This window comes from Cyanistes caeruleus, chromosome 2, assembly GCF_971803275.1.
Source record: "Cyanistes caeruleus chromosome 2, bCyaCae1.hap1.1, whole genome shotgun sequence".
Taxonomy (NCBI): domain Eukaryota; kingdom Metazoa; phylum Chordata; class Aves; order Passeriformes; family Paridae; genus Cyanistes; species Cyanistes caeruleus.
This window is the reverse complement of record NC_141702.1, coordinates 107728008-107748038: the sequence shown is the minus strand read 5'-3', so window position 1 is coordinate 107748038 and position 20031 is coordinate 107728008. Positions and strand designations below refer to the sequence as shown.

At 37.8% G+C, this 20031-nt stretch overlaps 1 protein-coding gene across 49 annotated transcripts in view; it reads right to left on the bottom strand.

Annotated features, from left to right (window-relative positions):
- Nucleotides 1-20031, bottom strand: part of NRXN1 (neurexin 1) — a 671062-nt gene that overhangs the window by 85494 nt on the left and 565537 nt on the right. For 36 of the 49 annotated variants that reach the window (XM_086878975.1, XM_023922971.2, XM_086878943.1 and 33 more), the window contains 2 exons: nucleotides 11521-11610; nucleotides 9765-10084 (listed from right to left, as the gene is read on the bottom strand). In XM_086878975.1, coding sequence (XP_086735101.1) covers nucleotides 9765-10084; nucleotides 11521-11610 — 410 coding nt within the window. The remainder of the gene's footprint in view (nucleotides 1-9764; nucleotides 10085-11520; nucleotides 11611-20031) is intronic. The other 13 variants (XM_086878974.1, XM_023922977.2, XM_023922978.2 and 10 more) reach the window with 1 other exon arrangement.

Genomic DNA, 20031 nt, shown 5'->3' with positions numbered 1-20031 from the left:
AGAGAAAAGCAAATGATCTATTAGTCAGTGGAATCAGCTATGGATACGGACAGCTACATGGACATCAGAACCTCACTCGTGCTGTTCCCAGCCATCCTCACAGCATCACTCAGCACAGATAATGATGTCCTGCTTTAAAAGCCTGGAAATAATATGCAATTGTCATTTGAGGTATGTCTAAGGCCATTTGCTCTGACCTCATCCTTTTTTATTAATTCATGAAAATGTCAGAATATTCTCTATCTTTATAGTGTTATGCTGGGAGCTGAGAAAATCCTGCAAGCTGATGGCCATTTCAAAAACCCTGTCAAGCTCTTCAGTCTTTCTTCTTGATTCACCCACAAAGCCCCAGATATTTAGTTTGTGGCTGGATTTAAAGACCTAGTAAGATAACACAGAACATTGCACCTTCAAGTGTCTTGTTCCTCTCGTGAGTCTCTTTCCTTCAGGATCTGGGGGAATGTCAGCACCATGGAATCTGTTCACTCAGGCTTCCTCCCCCATGGCTTCTGCTCTTTCCAGAACTTCCTTCTACTGGCTACATGTTCTCCCAAAACCTGGAACTTGCACCACTGTGTTTTTAGGTACAATCCACAGTGACAATGTATCTGAACGCATCAAAGCTGGGAATGGATTTGATCCTCAGCCCATCATCATCACACAGCAGGGAAGTGCTCGGTTATTTATCAATGGAGAGGAACCAGAGGAAGATGGTATCATTTCCCCTAAGTCAGAATACAAACCTATGTCTTTGGTTTCTGTTCAATTGTTGAATATATCATCAGATCCCCTGGAGTGGAATTTAAGCAAATGGTTCCTATTCCTCAGCCCATGTTCCTACGCACTTCTAGGAGAGAGTGGTATAGTTGGATTCATGGAAAAACTTCAGTTCTTCTCTTAGTGCAGATGCCCCTGCCCCTCACTGATGCTCCCTCTTTGGAGAAACTGGCAAGTCTCATAGCTTCCCTTTGAGACTTAACTGTTCCCCTTCACATTAAAAAAATTCCAATCTCATAACTTCATCTGGATTTTTAAAATGTGTGCATGTATAAATACATGTGTGTGCTTGCAAAACCATACTGAAGAAAAGAGACATTTCAACAGAGATTCATTAAGTGAAAGGAAAACTATGCAAATAAATAAACACTGCATACAAAATTATTCGCAACAGAATTGCAGATGTTCTAGGCAAAGAGTATCAAGACATATCTATTAGGAAGTATCTAACTCTGAAGTAATGCCAGCATATAAACAAAACATAAGTTTCAGCTGTTCGAATCAACTGTTGATTACCAAATGAAAACAAATATTTAAAGACAAGTTTAGCAAACAGATTAAATTAAATAAATCAATAAATCGCAAAGTACTTATTGAGTTATTCAGGACAGACATAGGATGTTGATACTACCCACAGGGGATAGAAAAGATTTTTGAAGAAACCTTCTGTACTAATTTATTAACTGAAAGTCCCCAGAATTGTTTGATTAAAGAAAATTATCTGCAGTCTATGAAGCAGGCGTGCCTGTGAATGAAGATTAGGTCTTAAGAACTGTAAGTGAGCAGAAAGGTTTCTCACATTGCTGTCACCATTGTGTTCAGAGGAAATTTTCAGTACATTATACAGTTGTATCACCTACATTTTGAAGAGCTCTGGTAAATGCTTGATGTTCAGCAAAACATCACACAACAGACTCCTGTAGTCAGGTCCTTGCCAGCCACACATAAAAGCAGGTTGAGCACCGCAACATGCAGCAATTAGCCTGATTAATTAGATAGGGAAAGAAAATTCATCTCCCAGCTGCTCCATGTGCTCTGGAAGCACTTGGAATCCATTGGCTGGCTGCAGCAGAAGGACTGATGCTTGTGCAGAGCATTGGAGGGCTGCAAGTGTGGCAGCACTCTGAAGGTTTTTTCAGGGCAGGGTGCCTGCTCTGGGCTCTCACCACTGAGAGAGGAAGGTCATACCCTGAGTCGATTTGCTTTTCTTTCCCTCAGCTCTCAGGAATCACACACAAAAGAAATAGAATGTATTATTTCACGCTTTCTGGAAGGAAATTGTGTGAGCCAAGCTTGTAAAACACACAGTACTTCAATCATGGAAATGCACCAAAGGAAGTGGTTAACGAGATCTTCAGGCTTAGCACGGCTCCAGAAAGTGATAAGGGACGGAACAACTCTCGCTTTCTTTTCATGGGAGAACAGAAGCTCTGAGACACAATACAAGGATTTCTATCCTTCAAAGCTACTGAGAATCAGTGACTGTAATGCACCCAGCCTTTTCCAGCCACCCCAAATGCAGAAAAATGCATTACAGCCACGTGACAGTACAGTTAAGGGTCACCAGCTCAGCAACAACCTCTTGTTCCACCCAGGTGAAACAATCCCATTGTAATATTAATGTTTATTTACTGTGCTGGCAGGCACTGAGAAGGAACAGTGGAAGGCACAGAGTATGAAAGAGAGCCAAGCATTGCTTTATTTGAGGACCCTTCCTAAGGAAAGAGGTTGACACAAAGAGCTGTGACTGCGAGGGAAATATTTCTCCAACAACAAATCACTGCCTAAATTTGGGTGTGACTTCGCTCAGCATCAGTATGATACTGTCCCATGTTATGCAAAGGGATGTTTTAGAAATATTACTGTCATAACATGACATGAGAACTTACTAGGAATAAAGAAAGGTAGCATGCTATGAAAAAGCATCGACACCAAGATGATGTTTGTTCTACTAAATTTCACTGTATTTAAAAATGGTTATGTGTCAAAATTTGAGACTGGATAAGACCAATCTGGGTTAAAAAAAAACCCAAAAACATAATACAGCTAATTGTAATAAATTAACTTTGTCATTTAAACATGAAATAAAAAACTAAAGCAGCAAGTGATCTGAGATCCTTTTCTCTCAAATTGAACTTGAAAATAAACTTTATTTGCAATTTAATCAGCAATTTATGCGAGTATCTCGTCATTCTTTGGATTACTAACACTGCTGTAATTTCATTTACAAGCAGACATTTTTTCCTGTGTGTACACACCACAGGGGGTAGTTTCATAGTGCTTTAGTTTTTAGACATATCCCACTGACTGAACAGAAATTCCATGGTTTGACTTCCTGTTGAGAATCCATCCCACCTGGATGGTGCCTCCTGAGGCTAAACCACAACAGAGCCAAAGATAAACCAGAAGTCTTCTGGATTGTGCAGTGCAGTAGGGAAGAAGCAGCACTGCTGATCACATCCAGTTGTTTCTGAGCCTGTAGTTTTCTAAGCAACAGGTTAGGATTTGCCTTTGGTGCTCCACTGTGCTCCAAAGAACCTCTATGAACCTTTCCACTCCAGAAAATTTCAATAACCACAACTAACAGCAAGTCTTATTCTCTGAGCTTGGTACACTTAAGGATATTGTTAAAATATTTATATATAAAAGTGTCATAGGATAAGATTTTTGAAAACATTGATGGAATATAGAAACACCAACGAGTCTGAGGGACTTTTGAGAAACTCATCCTAAGCACACACGTACACTTTGTTTTTCTTTTTCATCTTTGCTTTTTAAACACAAAGCAGGGCAAGACCTGGCTATGCAATATGCAACAGGAGACCAGAATGGGCAGCACAACTGACACAATTTAGCTTCTCTGGGAGCTTAATATCCTTGAAATCTTTATGTTGAACCAGATTTGACTGAATTGGTCAAGGAATGCAATATTTATTAAGAGGAACAGACAGATAACCATGAGATCATGTAAGTCATACTTGGAAACAACAAACCAATGAGCCAGTTCAAGAGGCAACTGTACTGAGTGCTGATTTTCTAATGCCACCCTATTTGTACAACTTCAGTACTCCAGCTGAAAAGCCAATATTCAATATGCAAATATTTTGCAGTAGAATGGGAAAATCAAATGTGATTATGTAGCAAATATTAAAACAAAGATAGAGAAGTTTAATGTTCATTGTATCCTCTTTTCAATTTTTTAGACGTCTTGTCAGTGATGTTGACAATTATGTTTTAAAACAATTAATCAAATGATCAAAAATCACTAGGAAAATCTTAAAATTCTTAATATATTTTAAACAAAAAAACCCCAAAAAACAACAAAACACAACACAAAAAAAACCAACAAAACAAAACACAAAAAAACCCAACAACACAAACCCAAGGAAAGTGCATGGGTTTCATGCATCTGTTAAATTTCTGTCTGCCTGCAATTGAAATGTGTGCTCCTCACAACTACCACTGCACAGAGATCCTACTCCAAATAAGGTTTGTCCTGAACACTCAAATTTACCAGGATTTGCCATTTAAGAGACACATATAGGTGCTGGGATACTGGAAGCTGTGGGATTCACTACACTGGTGAGCATCTGTTGAGTCAAATCCTCAGGATTTATCAGAGCCCTGGGGAAGAGCTTTGCCTGCTGTGGCTGATGAACTCTGGACAAGCTCCATGGTGTCTCCATCCAAAGAAATGGAAGCAGATACATGAAAAGATTACAACTCCTGTGCAGAGAAACAGGACTTTGCAAACCATACAGTAGATCATTTTAAACTAAAACAGGTGGGAAAAAACTCACCCTCCTATTAATGTTATCTTCATTCGTTATAATGTTATTTCATGTTATAATGTTATTTCATTCATTCATTCACACATTCAGTGTGTCTCCATAAAACATGTTCACATTTGCTGTCCAGTGCAGAGATCGTGTGTTCACAACTCTCATTCTTAAAACTGACCTCTTTCCATGGGTAGCATCCCTGTTTTCTCCTGTGCTTGTTTTGATGTGGCAGGTGAAGTCTCTGAGCCAAGCCTGCCATTGTCCCTGCTACAGTGAATGACATTTGAATCTGCTGCTTCAATATCTGTAAGGAAACATACCCTTCACCTGATGTAAGCCCTGCAGGGCAACTGACCAAATTTCTGTTCATTGATTTAGTTCTGCCTGACCAAAAATCAGTGACTATTGTTCCCAAACATGTAATCATCTCGCAGCATATAGCAATTGCTGGCTAAGTGGCTTAGTGTTATTGATAAGAACCCACCCTGATGAGAACAAAGAGGACTGCCAGAATGCGTTATGGAAAATGAAAAAAGCTATTTTGCACACAATTTTCAGAAATGGTTTCCAGTGCATGAGAGTAGAGGCTGCTCTGTAGATAGGCTGTCATAATCAAATCCTTAGAAAGGGATGAGAAATGAGCATATTATTCTTGATTTACTATCACTTCATTTATGATTTCCAGTTAATACAGATTCACAAAGCCGTGCCAAAGAGATACTAAAGGCCTGATTGGGCTTTCCTAATTCAAGCAAAACCCATTCTCTAAGTCCTTTTGAAGCCTTTCAGGCTTCTGCCAACTCTTGCAATTTTTGTTGCAAGCCTTGCAGTACTCAGTGTTTAGCTTAACATTTCAGCTCCTGGAGTTCTACAACATGAGAATCGTTATTTTCAGCTTTAAAAGATGTTTATCACCTTCATGACTGAACAGAAAAACTTGAAAATTAGAATTTTTAAAGTGTTAAAAATAAAAGACAAAAAGAAGGAAGTTAACTGTATCATTTTTGCTAAATAACTCTATAAAAAGGTGATATACTTAGACCAAATTAATGATTCCTGAGTCCAAGTGCATACCTAGCCTTCCCTAAAAGTTAGCAACACATATTTTCACTTAACACAAGTCCTGTTCTCGCAAAAATTAAGATGGGGGATTTATTTCCGTCCTCATAAAGGTATGCAAAATGTTGAGTCCCCTCCCATGCAGTGTGAGAGGAGCAAAGGATCTCTCCTGCAATACTCAGCTCCTCTGCCAGTGGCCAGGGCTTCCCCCAGGTATCAATGGCAATGTGAGAAGCAGAGGAAACATCTCACTGACCACCCAGCTCGTGCCAATTTTGCACCAACTGCTTGACCAGGCAGCCCAGTCCTTAAATTGCCTGATCCAGAATCTGCTGTAGCTCCGTGGTAATCCTACAGCTGCCTGAAAAGCCTGGATAAAAAACCACCAGGCAGTAAAGTGTCCCTTCCACAATGGCTGCAAATCTGTACACTTGCCAACACTAAAACACAATACTTGCTTTATTTCCCTCTTCCTCCCACCTCCTGATTTCTTCTTTTTTCCCTCCTCCTTACCTGATATCTTTTGTTTACTCTATGAGATACTGGAGGCAGGGACTTTCACTTCCTCTGTGTTTACACAGTGCCCTGCATGGAGGCTGATAGCTTGGATGCCTTTATAACCAAAAGGGGAGTAGGGAGGAGGATCTAAGGCACTAAGGAAAACCAGGCATTCACCTACTATTAACATTCAATAGGGTCTGAGTACCTTTCTTCCCTTTGAAAAATTTACATTTCCCAGTGCAATAATTAAGTTGTTTGTCCTCAGCAAAACATCCATTTTTAAAATATTTCCAAGCTGGGTAAGCCTTCATTTAGAGTCTTCAGCAAAAAAAACATTTATTTCTCAGAAATACTAAGACCTCCTTCATCTAATATCATGCACAACAGTATTCAACAGACTTTCTGGAAATCCCATGTGTATCTTGCATCATATATTGCTTTTGTTAATATCTGTGAGGGAGCAGAGACTCCATCAATTAAATATTGCAGGATTTTTAAAAGAACCTTTCCTATAAATAGAGATTTAAATGATCTTCTTTAAGTATTGCAATCTTTAATTTAATTCAATACCTCTGCAAATGGAGCAAACAATCTCTGACTGATTAGATCATTTGCTTCTATTCTATTTCAGCCATGCACTGGTTTGCAGTAATGTAAGGTTTTTTTCATTAGCAATTGCTGTTCAGCTGCATATTTTCCTCAGTAACCTAATTAATGCTGGAGAGGTAACTTTTCTTCTTGTGCATTACCGTCTGTCAGTGTAGCTGACACCATTGCAGAGGTTATATAGAAGCAAAAATCAGGAAAAAAAAAAGGACAAAAATGAAAGAGAATGTAAAAGTCAAAGGTAGATTTTTCCATGAGATGGTGAGTGTCTTTATCTCCAGTGACATCAAGGTGGAAAGTAATTACTCAGCACCCTGCAGGACAGACCCATGGGGGCCTTCTGGGTCACAAGGTCAGGAATTATTACATGAAGGTAAATAAGAACCAGGTATGAATGAGGAGAATAAATTATGTCCTTAAGTGATCCAGTAGCTTCCTAGGTCTTGTTGCATGAATAGTATAGCATCCTGCAGACAAATTTCATCTCTGACTTTGGGATGCTATCAATCTCTTTAAATCAAATCATAGGCCTGATGGCAAACTGTGTTCCAGTGCAGTCCCTGACTAATGAAGTGTACAAAATGATACACAGAGATTCTGCTAGACAGGACATTCAGGTATAGATGGAATCAAGAAGGGCTCATTTATACACTCAAGATGCCTCAACTGCTGCAGTGAAGTGACCATGGAATGCTTTCCTACAAATGTTGCTTTCAGCTCCTAAATCAGGAGTTTCCCATCAGGTGCTCAAGGTCCTTGCTCCAGCCAGGCTAACAGGTGAGAGAGGCTGATCAAAACCTTCACCCTCAGAATTTGGTTTGGAGTGATGCTCTGCACCTCTGGGTGCTCCTGGAGCCTGCTGGAAGCTCCTCATGGTGGGGTATCAAAGATCTCATGGTATTTTGGCATAGCCACTTCAGCCAAAACGGGATGAGGAGATGGCACAACTGCCTTGAGGCCACTCAGCCCCAGCTGGCAGCGAGCTTCTCTAAACAATTGAGTAGATGTTCTGATAGAGTCAATAAGGGCCACATCTTAATTCAGGCACCACAGCCTAGAAACAGATCAGCTTTGGAAGATCATTTTTCCCTGACTGACTTGTTTCCCTCTTCAGAAAAATTTACATCTCATCACAGTTGTTATCTTAAGGAAATTTTCTTCCAAAAAATATCTCATTGGAATACCTCAAAAAGAAAAGGCTTAGTGGCTAAACATGAAAATTGTGTTCAAATTATATGGGGGATACTCCCAAAAACTGACTCCAACTGGCAAAACAGTTATACCAGCAAATTCCCACTGCCTACAGATCACACAAGGTACCAAATGAGAATGGTCCCTGTGATCTTTCTCCTCCAAAATTGTGCCTGGGAGTTACATGAGACAGTGGCAGAGGCCAACAGTATGCTGGGAACTGATGGAACAGCTTAACTTTCTTGAATTTTAATTTAGTAACATTAATTTAGCCCAAATTATTCCACACCATGAGGGTGTCCTACACTTTTGGAGACAGATTTTCTTTTTGGTAAATTTGATGAAGTCTTAGATTTTGTTGCTGCAAATACTGAGGTCAGACTAGTTGGATAATAGTGTGCAAGATACTATTTAAAACAGAATTAAGAACAAAGAAAATGTATTGCTATTTATTAAGATCCTATAACTTACTACGATAATTATTAAAACCTCCTGCAACCTGCAAGTCAAAATGCTTTGTTTCTAAGGATAATTTTTAACTTAAAAGTACTGCTTCAAGTTTGTTAAATAACAATTTCTACTTTTACTTTACTGTAGTTTTTGATCCATAGTATGAAACTTACAAAAATACTACAGACAGAAAAGCTGAAGTGTCAAGTTTGATGCCCCAATTCACTCTGTGACTTGAGTTTTTACACAGAAAACAGGCAACCTGACCTCAGCCTCCGTCTAACCTGCATGTGCTTCATTCTTGAGAAAATGAACCTTATTCAGCACATCCTGTCCCTCCCTCATGATGCTTTCTGTGTTCCTTGTCCTGCTTCTGGATCTCAGGAATGTTGCTGTCTGTCATGGCTTGGTGGCACAGTAGGCACACGAACAAGCACGTGAACCAAATGAACATAAGAAAAGCTTTTAGCTGTGTACCTTTCTTTTCTTGTTTTTTTGTTTGTTTTGCCTGTTTTGGGTTTTTTTTTTTTGTTTTGTTTTTAAAGAAAGAATAAATATGAAAGAATCTTCCCCACCACAGGAACATCTTGGTAGGTTTTAGGTTTTTAAAGCACAATGTCTGACTGCTGTTACTCAGGGTATCCACAAGATGAAGGTACTTAATTCACTCACCTGTTTTTCTCCCCTCCTTTCCCAACAGTTAAATTTCCCCACATATTAGACAGAGATCCTGACAAAACCTGGAAGCAACTAAATATACCACCAAATTAATGAGATGCAAATAACCTCAACAAACAGCAAACAACAGCCTATGACCTGGAGGCTGTCTCCCATGGTGCAGAGAGCTCTTAATTCCTCTGCCACTGCCTCTTATGAGGAGTACTGCCAGAGAAGATGATCAGTCATGGGACTAGAGTGCTAATTCCCTCTTTTCCAGCCTCTTGCAACTTTTTGTCTTCACACCTCCTTCCTGCTCTCTCTTAAAACCATGCCTCTTTTCTCTATCTCATGGATAAAGTCACCACTTCATTTCATTATCTCTAATTCCAGACATCCTGCATTCCTACACTGAAAGCAATCTATGTAAGCCATCAAAGGAAGAAAGGGTATTTAAATATATGCACCACTATGAAGATGGATGAAAGAGCAATATAACTCAGCACCAGAACAATCTGAACTGGTAAGTTTGCCTAATTTAGAAGAAAAGCAAAGCCCATACTTTCCCTCAAAACGCTGATGAACATCACATCCATGAACCGTGTACGGTACAGAACTTTCAACAGTAATTCAACACGAATTCCTTTAACAGGAACAATTCCATCTGCAGAGGGAATGTGACAAAGGAAGCCGCGTTCAGAGGCACGAAGATATTTGCAAAAGGCGAGGAAGCCGACTAACCTGACCAATGGGTTCTTTGGTCGGAGCCTTTCCTCTTCTGGCGGTGCTCGTGGCCAAGGTGGTGGTTGTTTCCATGACTGACGTGGACATCTCCGACTGCATCGCGGTGGCTGTGGACTCGGTTGTCATAGAGGAAGGCACTTCACCAACAAGTCTCACATTTCCTTCTATCACGATGTTGGCATCGTTTTCTGCTGCCATATTCAGAACTTTCAAGCCATTGTAGTAAAGACCAGAGAGCTGGCCTTGGAAAGGGTGGCCACGTTCCTTGCCTCCAATTTTTATGGTTGCTTGGCTATTGAAGATTGTGAGCTGACGCCCTGTGAAGATAATATTATATACATGCAAAAATGTTGACTGTGAACGCTGTACTCTACACGAGTGATAACAGATTGTCATGGGGTGAAAAATGAGAGCAATAAACTATAAGAAAAGGATTTGACTCATAATTCATTGCTATTTAATGAGGTGTCCATGAAATGCATAAATTTTGAGAGCGTTTGCATTTTTCTTAATTTACGACGTTTTGGGATTTATATGTTTTTTGCTAAAAGGCCAATCAAATATATTTGCAAATGTGTTTGGCACTACAAGATATACCCCTCTCCCTTTTACCTGAAAGCAGTGTTAACCTTTTGGTGTGTCTCAAGACTGCCAGTTTTTCTAATTCCTTACGATAACTTTTTCTTCAAGTCTGCCAACATTTAGGTTCTTTTTTTTCCATGTAATTCAGTATAGAGCCTATAGCTTTATGTACAAGTGAGTTTATGTATGTATAGACATATACAAATATGTATATACACACAGACAGAGTTTATATATATGCCATCAAGTCTCTAGGTCAAGTGAATTTTAAAGAATTTATGCAGTAATCCGTTGCATCTCTATATAAGTGAATGTTTGCATTTTTAATTAAATAGTTCCTTTTTGTATTTAAATGTTTTATTTCCCTTCAACATACACACTGAAAAGAAACACATGGTTCACACTGAGTATCTCAGAGGCAGATTCAAAAATAGATGTCTGATTGGCTTTCAGCAAGGCTATCAATTAAAATAAAAGATTTTAGATGTAAAAGCGGCTTCAGAAATGATACACATACCGATGGAGAAATCATGGCACATTTCCATTAAACAGAGAAATCCTCAGCAACAGTACCACTCTTAGTAAATAGAATAGTCACTTTAGCAGATTGGTTTCTGCTCACAAAAAAAGCATGCACACAACTTTAAGTTCTGTTTTAATTAGTGTTTGTTCCAAAATCCCCTTAGAAGGTTGCAAACGTTAAAGGGACTTCATTTTGGTTGGCAATTCATATTGCCCACTATTTAAGATTCCTACAGTTTAAACAAATTTTTTTTTTTTTTTCAGGACCATAATGAAGATATCATAACTACAGATATTTTTAGTTAATAATTTAGATGCTGGAACATGTAATATAATCTATGAATGATTTATAATTTTTGGTTAATGTTTGCTATGAGTACCTTCATAGATTGAGTTAGTGGATTATATTTAACAGTCCCTTTAACCTTAAGTTAACAGGGTAAGATTATTAAACAGCTGGTACTTCTAGAAATGTATAGAAATTATTATACAAGGTATGCAAATATTACTCTATATTTTACTTTTTAAAATTTTTTTTAATTTAGTTTTACTGAAATTTATTTTTTATGTTTATTAGTGTTACAATGAAGCACTACTTGGTTATGTTCAAATTATTTTTTTATTTGAAGTTTTAATCAATGTTTTTTACCTTTGTCGAGTAGCCATTCATCAACTACTCGACCAAGTCGATATGGAATTCGCTGTCTAGCAATCGCCAGGCGCTCGTTATCATTGTTTCCTTTAAAGTTTAAAGAGACATTTCATTGGTTAAAATCTGTAAGGTCAAAGGTTAAAAGTTAATACTTAAAGCTTGAGCTATACAGTTGCCACATGATTTTTTGAAATTTGGAATTTTAAAAAGTGCTACCTAGAACATTTCATGGTTCAGACTTTTCATTCATTCATTTATTTTATTTTAGCAAACAAAATTATTCCTATGTTAATTGAAAATTAGAAATCTGCATTTGAGCTAGGTTATTAAACTTATGTTATAGACAGACCCAAAAAACAAATTTAAACATCATCGAATGGCTTTACAAAAAAATGATAGTTGACCTCAGGGTTTTGTCTTTTTTGATGTTTCTTATTAACTAGTTAAACATGTTCAGGTGAAACAGGTTTAAGTTTTCAAAAGACATCCAACCTCTCACTCCAGGTTAGTCATTTAAAGAAGAAGAACACAACTCTTAATCACCATCTAAGGCACACTTACTTCTTCTGTCTAATAATAGTCCCGCTGTAACTTAGTCCTAAGCAGAAAAAATACACATTTCTTCGCTTAATTAAAATAAAATCCAGAGATTCAAATACATGGTACAGAACAGACCAGGGCATTCAGTTTGTACATTCTCTTAGGACTCTTTGACAATGTCTTGAAGGAACACCAAGGCTTTGACAAAAGTGATTTGCTAAAAGGTAGCCTGGTTCTGAAACATGGAAGTGCTTTAAAATTTAGCAAGAGGCCATCTGTGGTGGGGCTTCATAAATTATGAACTAACCAGAACCCAGAAATGCAAAGGATACACTTGTCATATTTGCCAACTGTATCTATCCTCAGTCAGTGCAGAAATCTTTGACTTAACTAAAACAGTGAGATAAAATAAGGCTGGAAACAGTCAGAAAAAATAGCAGATGAGGAATAATTAGGAAAGCACTTTAAATATTTATTTGTAATTATAGTTTTTTGTGTTTGAGTGATATAGTTGTGATCCCTTAGAATACCACTTAGAAAACTACACAGGAGAATGGCAAACCTAAGTATTTCCTTCAATGTACAGGGTTTTGGTGGCAGCAGAGTTTTAGACCAACAATTTCTTTTTCATTCATTTAATTGGTTCATATTAGTAAAGAATCTGAGGGATAAGAAGAGCAAAATGAGTAAAAAGCAGTCATTTATAAATCATGTCCAAATACAAAGTAAACACTGGCTCAAATGTGCATATTTTCTTTGACTTCAAAACCCACCAAACCAACCAAGAAACCAAGTCCTGTAACTGCAGTGGAAATGTAAGCCCACGCTGCAGTAAGCCCATACAGTGCTCAGAAAGAGATGTTCTTGAGCTAGAAGGGTCCTACTGCTAACTGTCAAACAGAAATATTATCCAAATTTAGGAGATCAGTGTTCCAGTTTGTCACAAAATTACAAGCCATAACAGGTTTGCCGGGAAGAATCAGTACAAAAACCCTCCAAAACTGCAAATAAAGCCATGGTGGTTTTATGCAGACATTTATTCTGCAGGGCTGAGAACTGCTACTTTCCATGTTTCATGCATCCCTCACTTGGTTTAGCATGGACATCATTCACCAAGAGAGAAGCTGACCTATTTGCTTTTGAGGAGATGACCTTTTCCTGTTTGTTCCATTTCCAATATCAAATCATAAAATGGTTTGGATTTGAAGAGACATTTGAAGATCATCTATTCCCACCCCCTTGCTATATATAAAGACATCTTTCACCAGATCAGGTAGCTCAAAGCACATTTGACCTGACCTGAAGCCCTTCCAATGATGGGGCACGCACAACTTCTTTGGACAACCACAGAAGGTGTTTCCATAACTTCTCTGAGTAAATATACCATGTGAACATCTAAGTGTATGTCATATTAAAAAGTACATGGGCATATATACATATATATAATATATACATTTTGTTTGCATGTACATTTCTCTCAGTTCTCAGTGTTGAGAAGTATTTTCCATAAGCAGAACTGAAACTGAATATCAAACATTTTACTGAAACTTTCCCTTTTGTACTTCTCCAAGAAAGCAAAAATTTAGAATTAAACACATCACAACACAACTACTGTGATGATGTGAGAATACAGAATTTTTATTTTGTTTTTTCCCTGACACAATCTTTAAAATTGATTCTCTTCTTTCTGGCCTTCTTTTCTTACAACAAACTTCCTGTGACTAAATGGAAATTTGAGCAGTACCAGAAAAAAAAAAGCCCATAAGAAATGTCATGTAACCAACACAGGAACACTAAAAAAAAAGGTATGATCCTACATGTTTCTGTTCTGGATTTGAATCTTCCATCAAAATATGTGTGTGTGTGTATATATATACCTAAACCACTGAGCTAATAATTTATATTTTCTGACAGTCAGTTACTTTGAACACATTTAGCTTTTCAATGAGATGTTTCAACAGTTTTGATTGAGGCTTTATCACTTGAGTCACTGAATAAGTGAGAGAACGTCCTATTTCTAAAAGGTTTCTTTAACTTACAGTAAATGAATCATGAGTTTTAGTTAGTGTTGTGTACTTTTTTTTTTTTTTGGTTATCTATAACTTTTTTAAAAAATGGGGGAGTGGGTGGAATTCTTCTATGTGATTTATAAGAAAGGCTAAGTTGTTGAGAACAGGTCTGTGGGCATAAGGAATGCATTAACATAATGGAAATAAGTCTCATGGAGAGAGAGATCATCATTCACTCATCAGCTTCACGCACAGTTACTCATTGGATGCTTTCATGAACAAACTCTCTAGATCCCAAAAGAACCTGGGAGTTATGGCAAAGTGTTCACAACTGCCTATACTGGGAAGGCATTAAACTGTGTTGTTTATTCACTCAGTGTAAATCAGGAACATGGGGTAAGAGGACCCCCTGCAGCCACCAGACTGGATCCTTGGTGTTATTGCAACTCTCTGTCTCAATTCCATGACTAACACAGGATCTATCCTAGGCATGGTCCACTCACTATTCTGCAGCTGCTCCAGACCATCTCAGTGGTAATCCTGGAAACTCCTCTGTGAACTTGCATAAATTTAATCTTGTCCAGTTTATACATTTCTTTGAATTATTTCATTAAAACATACAATATGTATGTTTTTTGAGACTATTATAATGTGATTCTATCAATAAATTATGTTTTATACTAGCTGCAGCAGTCCTGCACCACTGGGAGCAAAATTCAAATGAAAAGCAAGGAAATAACAATTTGATTTGTAAAGGTCACACAAAAAATAATTGCTGATTACATTAGCCCATTCCCCATCAGAGGAAAAGTGCGGTGTGAAATACATCTCAATTTGACACTATTACATTAGCTTAAATTCTTCTACTGTATAATATAAATGGAAAGGCTAGAGGGAAATGGTGTAGCACTTATCTGGATTTAGTTTCAAGGAGAACACATGGATTTAGTAATGATGAAACCAGTAGACATATAACAACCACATAAAAAAAAAATATACATAGAGTTGAAAATAACAGAAACTCCATTAAAAGCAACAAAAGTCCTATTTACTATGTAATGAAAAACACACAGAGTTTCAGTAACTGCTTCTTGCCAAACAGCTGGTTTGGGTCACACACACAGCAACAACGAATCTGGATAGACCCAGCAAAACTACATGTGTTTTGTAGTTTTATCCCTCATTTTATAATCTCATCCTCACTGGAGAAATCATAACTACCACAGATTTTTTTTCTCCTCAGGAGTATTCTGTTCACGTTTCTCTACCTTCCTTTATTTATGCTTGTTTTTCCTAATATGGTGAACCACAAGGAGCTTCTTCAGTTAAAAAAACTTCCATGAAGGTTAATAAATTTTCTCATACTCTAAATAAACCTGCGGCTTTGAGATTTTATTCTGTTACGCATCTGAAAGATTAAGTGCTCTGGCAGGCATCCTTTCAATCGTAATTCATAAAAAAAACTCCTGATGTGCCTAAACTTTAATTGTAGACAGCTATGTGACTATCCAGCATTACTCTTCCAGGTTATATGGCCAAGATTTCTTTGATTAAAAAAGCTGGGTGGAAATGATTCACTCAGGATGTGCACCATGACATTGTCTAACCTGATTGAATTCTAGATGGCTTCATTCTTCTGCCAGATAGACAATATTTTGTCACAACAGACTGTTAATTCCATACTGGCAGAAAGGCTTCAAGGGAATAACAATAATTCCAAAGAATAAAGGTAAGCACAGAAGAGCAGCAAAGGTCAAATCTTTGAGTCAGAGTTAAATCTTGTGTCACAACGGAGAAGAAGCAGTCCAAGAAAACTTTAATCATACCTTTATATCTATAGGTCAGCTGGGACAAACTAACTATGTGAACTTCACTAATATGTATTTTATCCCTCCTGATTTATTATATTGTCAGGGCTGGAGTGTAATTCTATTTTGTGCTCTGAAATAAAGGTGTCAGTTATTGATGTGAAATAGCAGCATCCTTGAAAGGGAATAAGTAAGAAGGTTGAAAATCGTGAGTCTGTGAAGAGCAACCCAGACTAGAGAATATTTTCTTTGAAACAAACCCTTTAACAGAATACAAATTCACATTGTTAGTCCCAGTGATCTGTTAGGGAAATAAATAACAAAGTGATGAAACCAAGGTCTATCTCCAGTTATAAACAACCCTCTCTCTCTAGTTTTGCTCATCATGATCTTGACACCGCTCTTTCTGAAGAACTGAACCCTAATGACTCCCCTGACATCTGCAAGAGGAAGACAGAGACCCACATCATTCCTCCAGATGCAGTTAGGGGTGAAAGCTGACTGAAATGTCAGTTGCATGGCATGAAGGGAAGCCACAGAAGCTCTGGGTGGGATAGGGGAGCAAACAGTCCACAAATAGTCTCACATGTCCAGGAAACAAAATCACAGTAATCTCAGTAATGGCCCATCCTAAAGCTCTTTCATATCAACTATTTCCATTGTTGTGCACCCATTCTTGAGACTGAGGTGCATGGGGTAGAGGAAGTCACTGTGCTTGTAAGGAACACTGCTCTGACCTATATTTTTGCGGAGTGCTTACAGATTTGTCTAGCCAGTGTTTGATCCAGGAGTGAGCTCTGTATGGACCAGATGAAGGTGTATCTCTTTTCCTGCTGCTGAAAGATGTCAGCTCTACTTGTTTCAGTGTGTGGGGAGAAACACAGGAGGATGCAGTGGTCAGTCTGGAAGATATTGTATGAGGAATTACATACCCAGAAGGCTGATTTGGGTCTCCTCCCTTGCTTGGAGGGAAGGTAAGCACAGGGTTGGAGAATGTGAACATTTTGGACAAACCTTGCTGCCATCCCAGTGAGAAGATAAAAGTGCAAAGAAACTCTTAAGTTAGAGAAAGAACCTGTAGCAAATAAGTTAGAGTGCAGCTCTTCTGAAGAAAATTTAACCCATAAAGAGAGAATACACCATGAAGTACAACTCCTCCAAACTTTGAAGTGTCAAGCCTGGCAAGTTCATACTAAGTAACTATAGTACAATATGACCCTTTACACCCTACAGGAACTCCCAAATTCCTTGCAATGAATATTAAAAACATCCAAAGAGACTATTTGTTCACAGAATGACTGATAGAGGTCTTCACAGAAGAGTAAAATCTCTCACTAGGGGCATATAACACTGCTAAAAACAAAGCAAAACTTAGGTTTGCCTTTAAGAATACAATTTCCACATCTATTGAAAGACATCCATTTATCTTACAGTCTGTACCAAAACACCATATTCACCTGTAAGCTCTTTACTTCATGCTTGCATATTAAACAAATCAAATAATATTTTTACAACTTTCTACAGGATTAAACTGCAAACTCTCATTAACCTCTCAAGGGGAGCTGAACCTTCACTTCAAATCAACTACCTTCTGCCCTGTTTTGCTTTTGATTATTTTTCACTGGATTAATTAGTAATTAAATGAAGAGTGTGCTCTTCCTGACTCTCATTTCCTCACTATAATGCAGTATTTTGATAGATTGGTGTATTATATCAAAAACAAGAAAGAGAAGATGAAAAGCAACAAGAAGCAGATAAGAAAACATAAGACTTGTCTCATAAATTAAAGGTCATATTTTGTTATCTGGAGTTTTCCAAAGATCCTTTGTACTGCCTGTGTACAGATCTATTAAATGAGCTAATATTATGGGGCTGCTGCTAAAATAGGCAGGAAAATTGATAGAAACCATTGAAGAGGAATGAATTATTGTAAGTGTGATACCGTGCCCCACATTACCCCAAGACTGACATAAGGACTCTGAACTGTTTTTAAATCATAATGTCGCAGAATTTAAGGATACCTTTTCTATATAACTTTAACCAGAAGTTGACTGTAAGCAGTCTCTTATTCACCAGATTTTCAACAGCTGGGAAATAGATAATGCTTCAAGCTTATTGCATTGAAAATTAGCTAGATCTGAGACAGCAGCTATTGAGGGTGTTCTACTGACTTCTGCCCAGGTAGCAAACTGGATGATCTTCATTTCATGCTAGAAAACAGGTGCTGTTTAGAATGCCTCTTGACAGAAACAATACATTATGTAATTGAACAATGGAAACTGGGAAACACTGCTCAGCTCTTATTTTAAATTCCCACTGGGCTGTAACTCCATGAATATCCAGTATTCAGGTAGAAGCCATCAATAAGAAAGGACTTATTAACTGTGTGGTAAGTCTCCTAATTAAGTTTAATCACCACATAAGTTCTGAGATCAGAATAAGGACAAACTGCCAAAAGGTCATTGCTCATATCTTCGCATTTTATTGTATTCAGTGAAAGGCTTTGGAAAAATCTATTTTTCCCATAAATTATTTGTGAACAATTTGTAACACAAAAATTTATCTGAAACAATTGGAAAAATCTTCTGGGGTTAAATCCTACTCTTGGTTATGTGGTTGATAAGAGAAAATAGAGTATTGGCCTTCAGTTGTGATCTCCAAATCTGCTGCAATTGGACTGCTTTAGCAGATTGTTCAGGGGCAGTGCAGGGTACAGATAAAGTCATGCTCATTACATGACCAGATTCATAAACACTGCAAGAAGTCCAAAGCACTCAGCATCAACCTACATCAACAGCACACAAACTGACTTCACTGCAGCTGTAAATTTCAAAAATGTTCTTTCACAAAGCATGAAGATGCTGGAGTTAACCCCTGTGTCTCAGAGTCCTGGGACATACAGGTGCTTTGTCACACTTGCTGCACCTGCCCAGGCTGTATCATTTCATTCTCCTACGCACAAGCACAATTACACACAAGCCAACAAAACAGAACAGGAACAAAACACAGGTCAGTATTTGGACCAAATTTTTCCAAACCAAAAACTAAAAATGTGCTCAGACAGACAGAAAATGTCATTTGTGAGAGAAAAATCTGTTCTGTTTCAGCAGTGCAGGCAAAAACAAAAAAAAAAGAAAAAAAACTAGCCCTTGGCCAAAGGAAGCTTGAGATTTTCAGTTCTGTCTAAAAGTGGCATTTCAATTTATGTATTTATGCCTTGCAGACATTTTACTATAAAAGAATAATCTGTTTCAAATGGAAAGGTTTAAACTTGCACATATAGAGGGGTTTTAATGCTTTTGGCAAGACACAGTAACAGAAACTGTAAATAATGGAAACAGATGTTCACTGAGACAAAAGCAGAGGAGTGCTTTAGGACTGCAGAAGTACAACAAGACCACCATGGAAAAGCATAATGGCTGTGAGTAGACTCCCAGAGGTTTAATTTTATCTCTGAAAAACTGAAATAATCTAATCTCCTATTTATATCTTTTTTAGAAAAATCACTAATAATTCCCCTGTAACCTAAGATACGTTGCATATCATTTTAACTTTATATAAAATGCAGCTCATTTTCTAATAGTCTGCAAGACATTTCCAGTTAGCTAAGGTTTTGCCCCTTGTGATTGATTATGTTTTGTTTGGTTCTGGGTTTTTTGTTTTTGTTTTTTTTTTGTTGTGCGGCCTAGAATTGTTGTGAAACATTTGATTTTGTTTTGAGATGTCAATTTTGAAGTGAATTGAGAAGTTTGGTGCTCAGATACTCTGAATTTCAATCTTCAAAACTCTTCTATATTTTCCTTCTTGTATGGTTTAGGAAGTTATCAAGGAAGGGAAAGTTTGGTTACCATAACAGATTTATCACTCTCCTGATATCTCTGCTTCATGACTTCTCATTTTCTCTGTTTAAAAATGGGACAAAGACCTGCTGCTGAGCAAAGACCCTGTGTGGGGAATAGGCAGGAGAAGGGCTGTCAGTGTTGGCACAAACCACAACTGTGGAAAGTCCATTTCAGTACCCCCTATTCTTCAAAAGTCCATAAAGACACACTGGGCATTGAGCATGGAGCAGTTCTCTGGTTCCTACCTAAATCACGGCCTGAAGATGTTTGAGAGCTCTCCTGGGATGTTTTCAGATGACAGATGGTGTC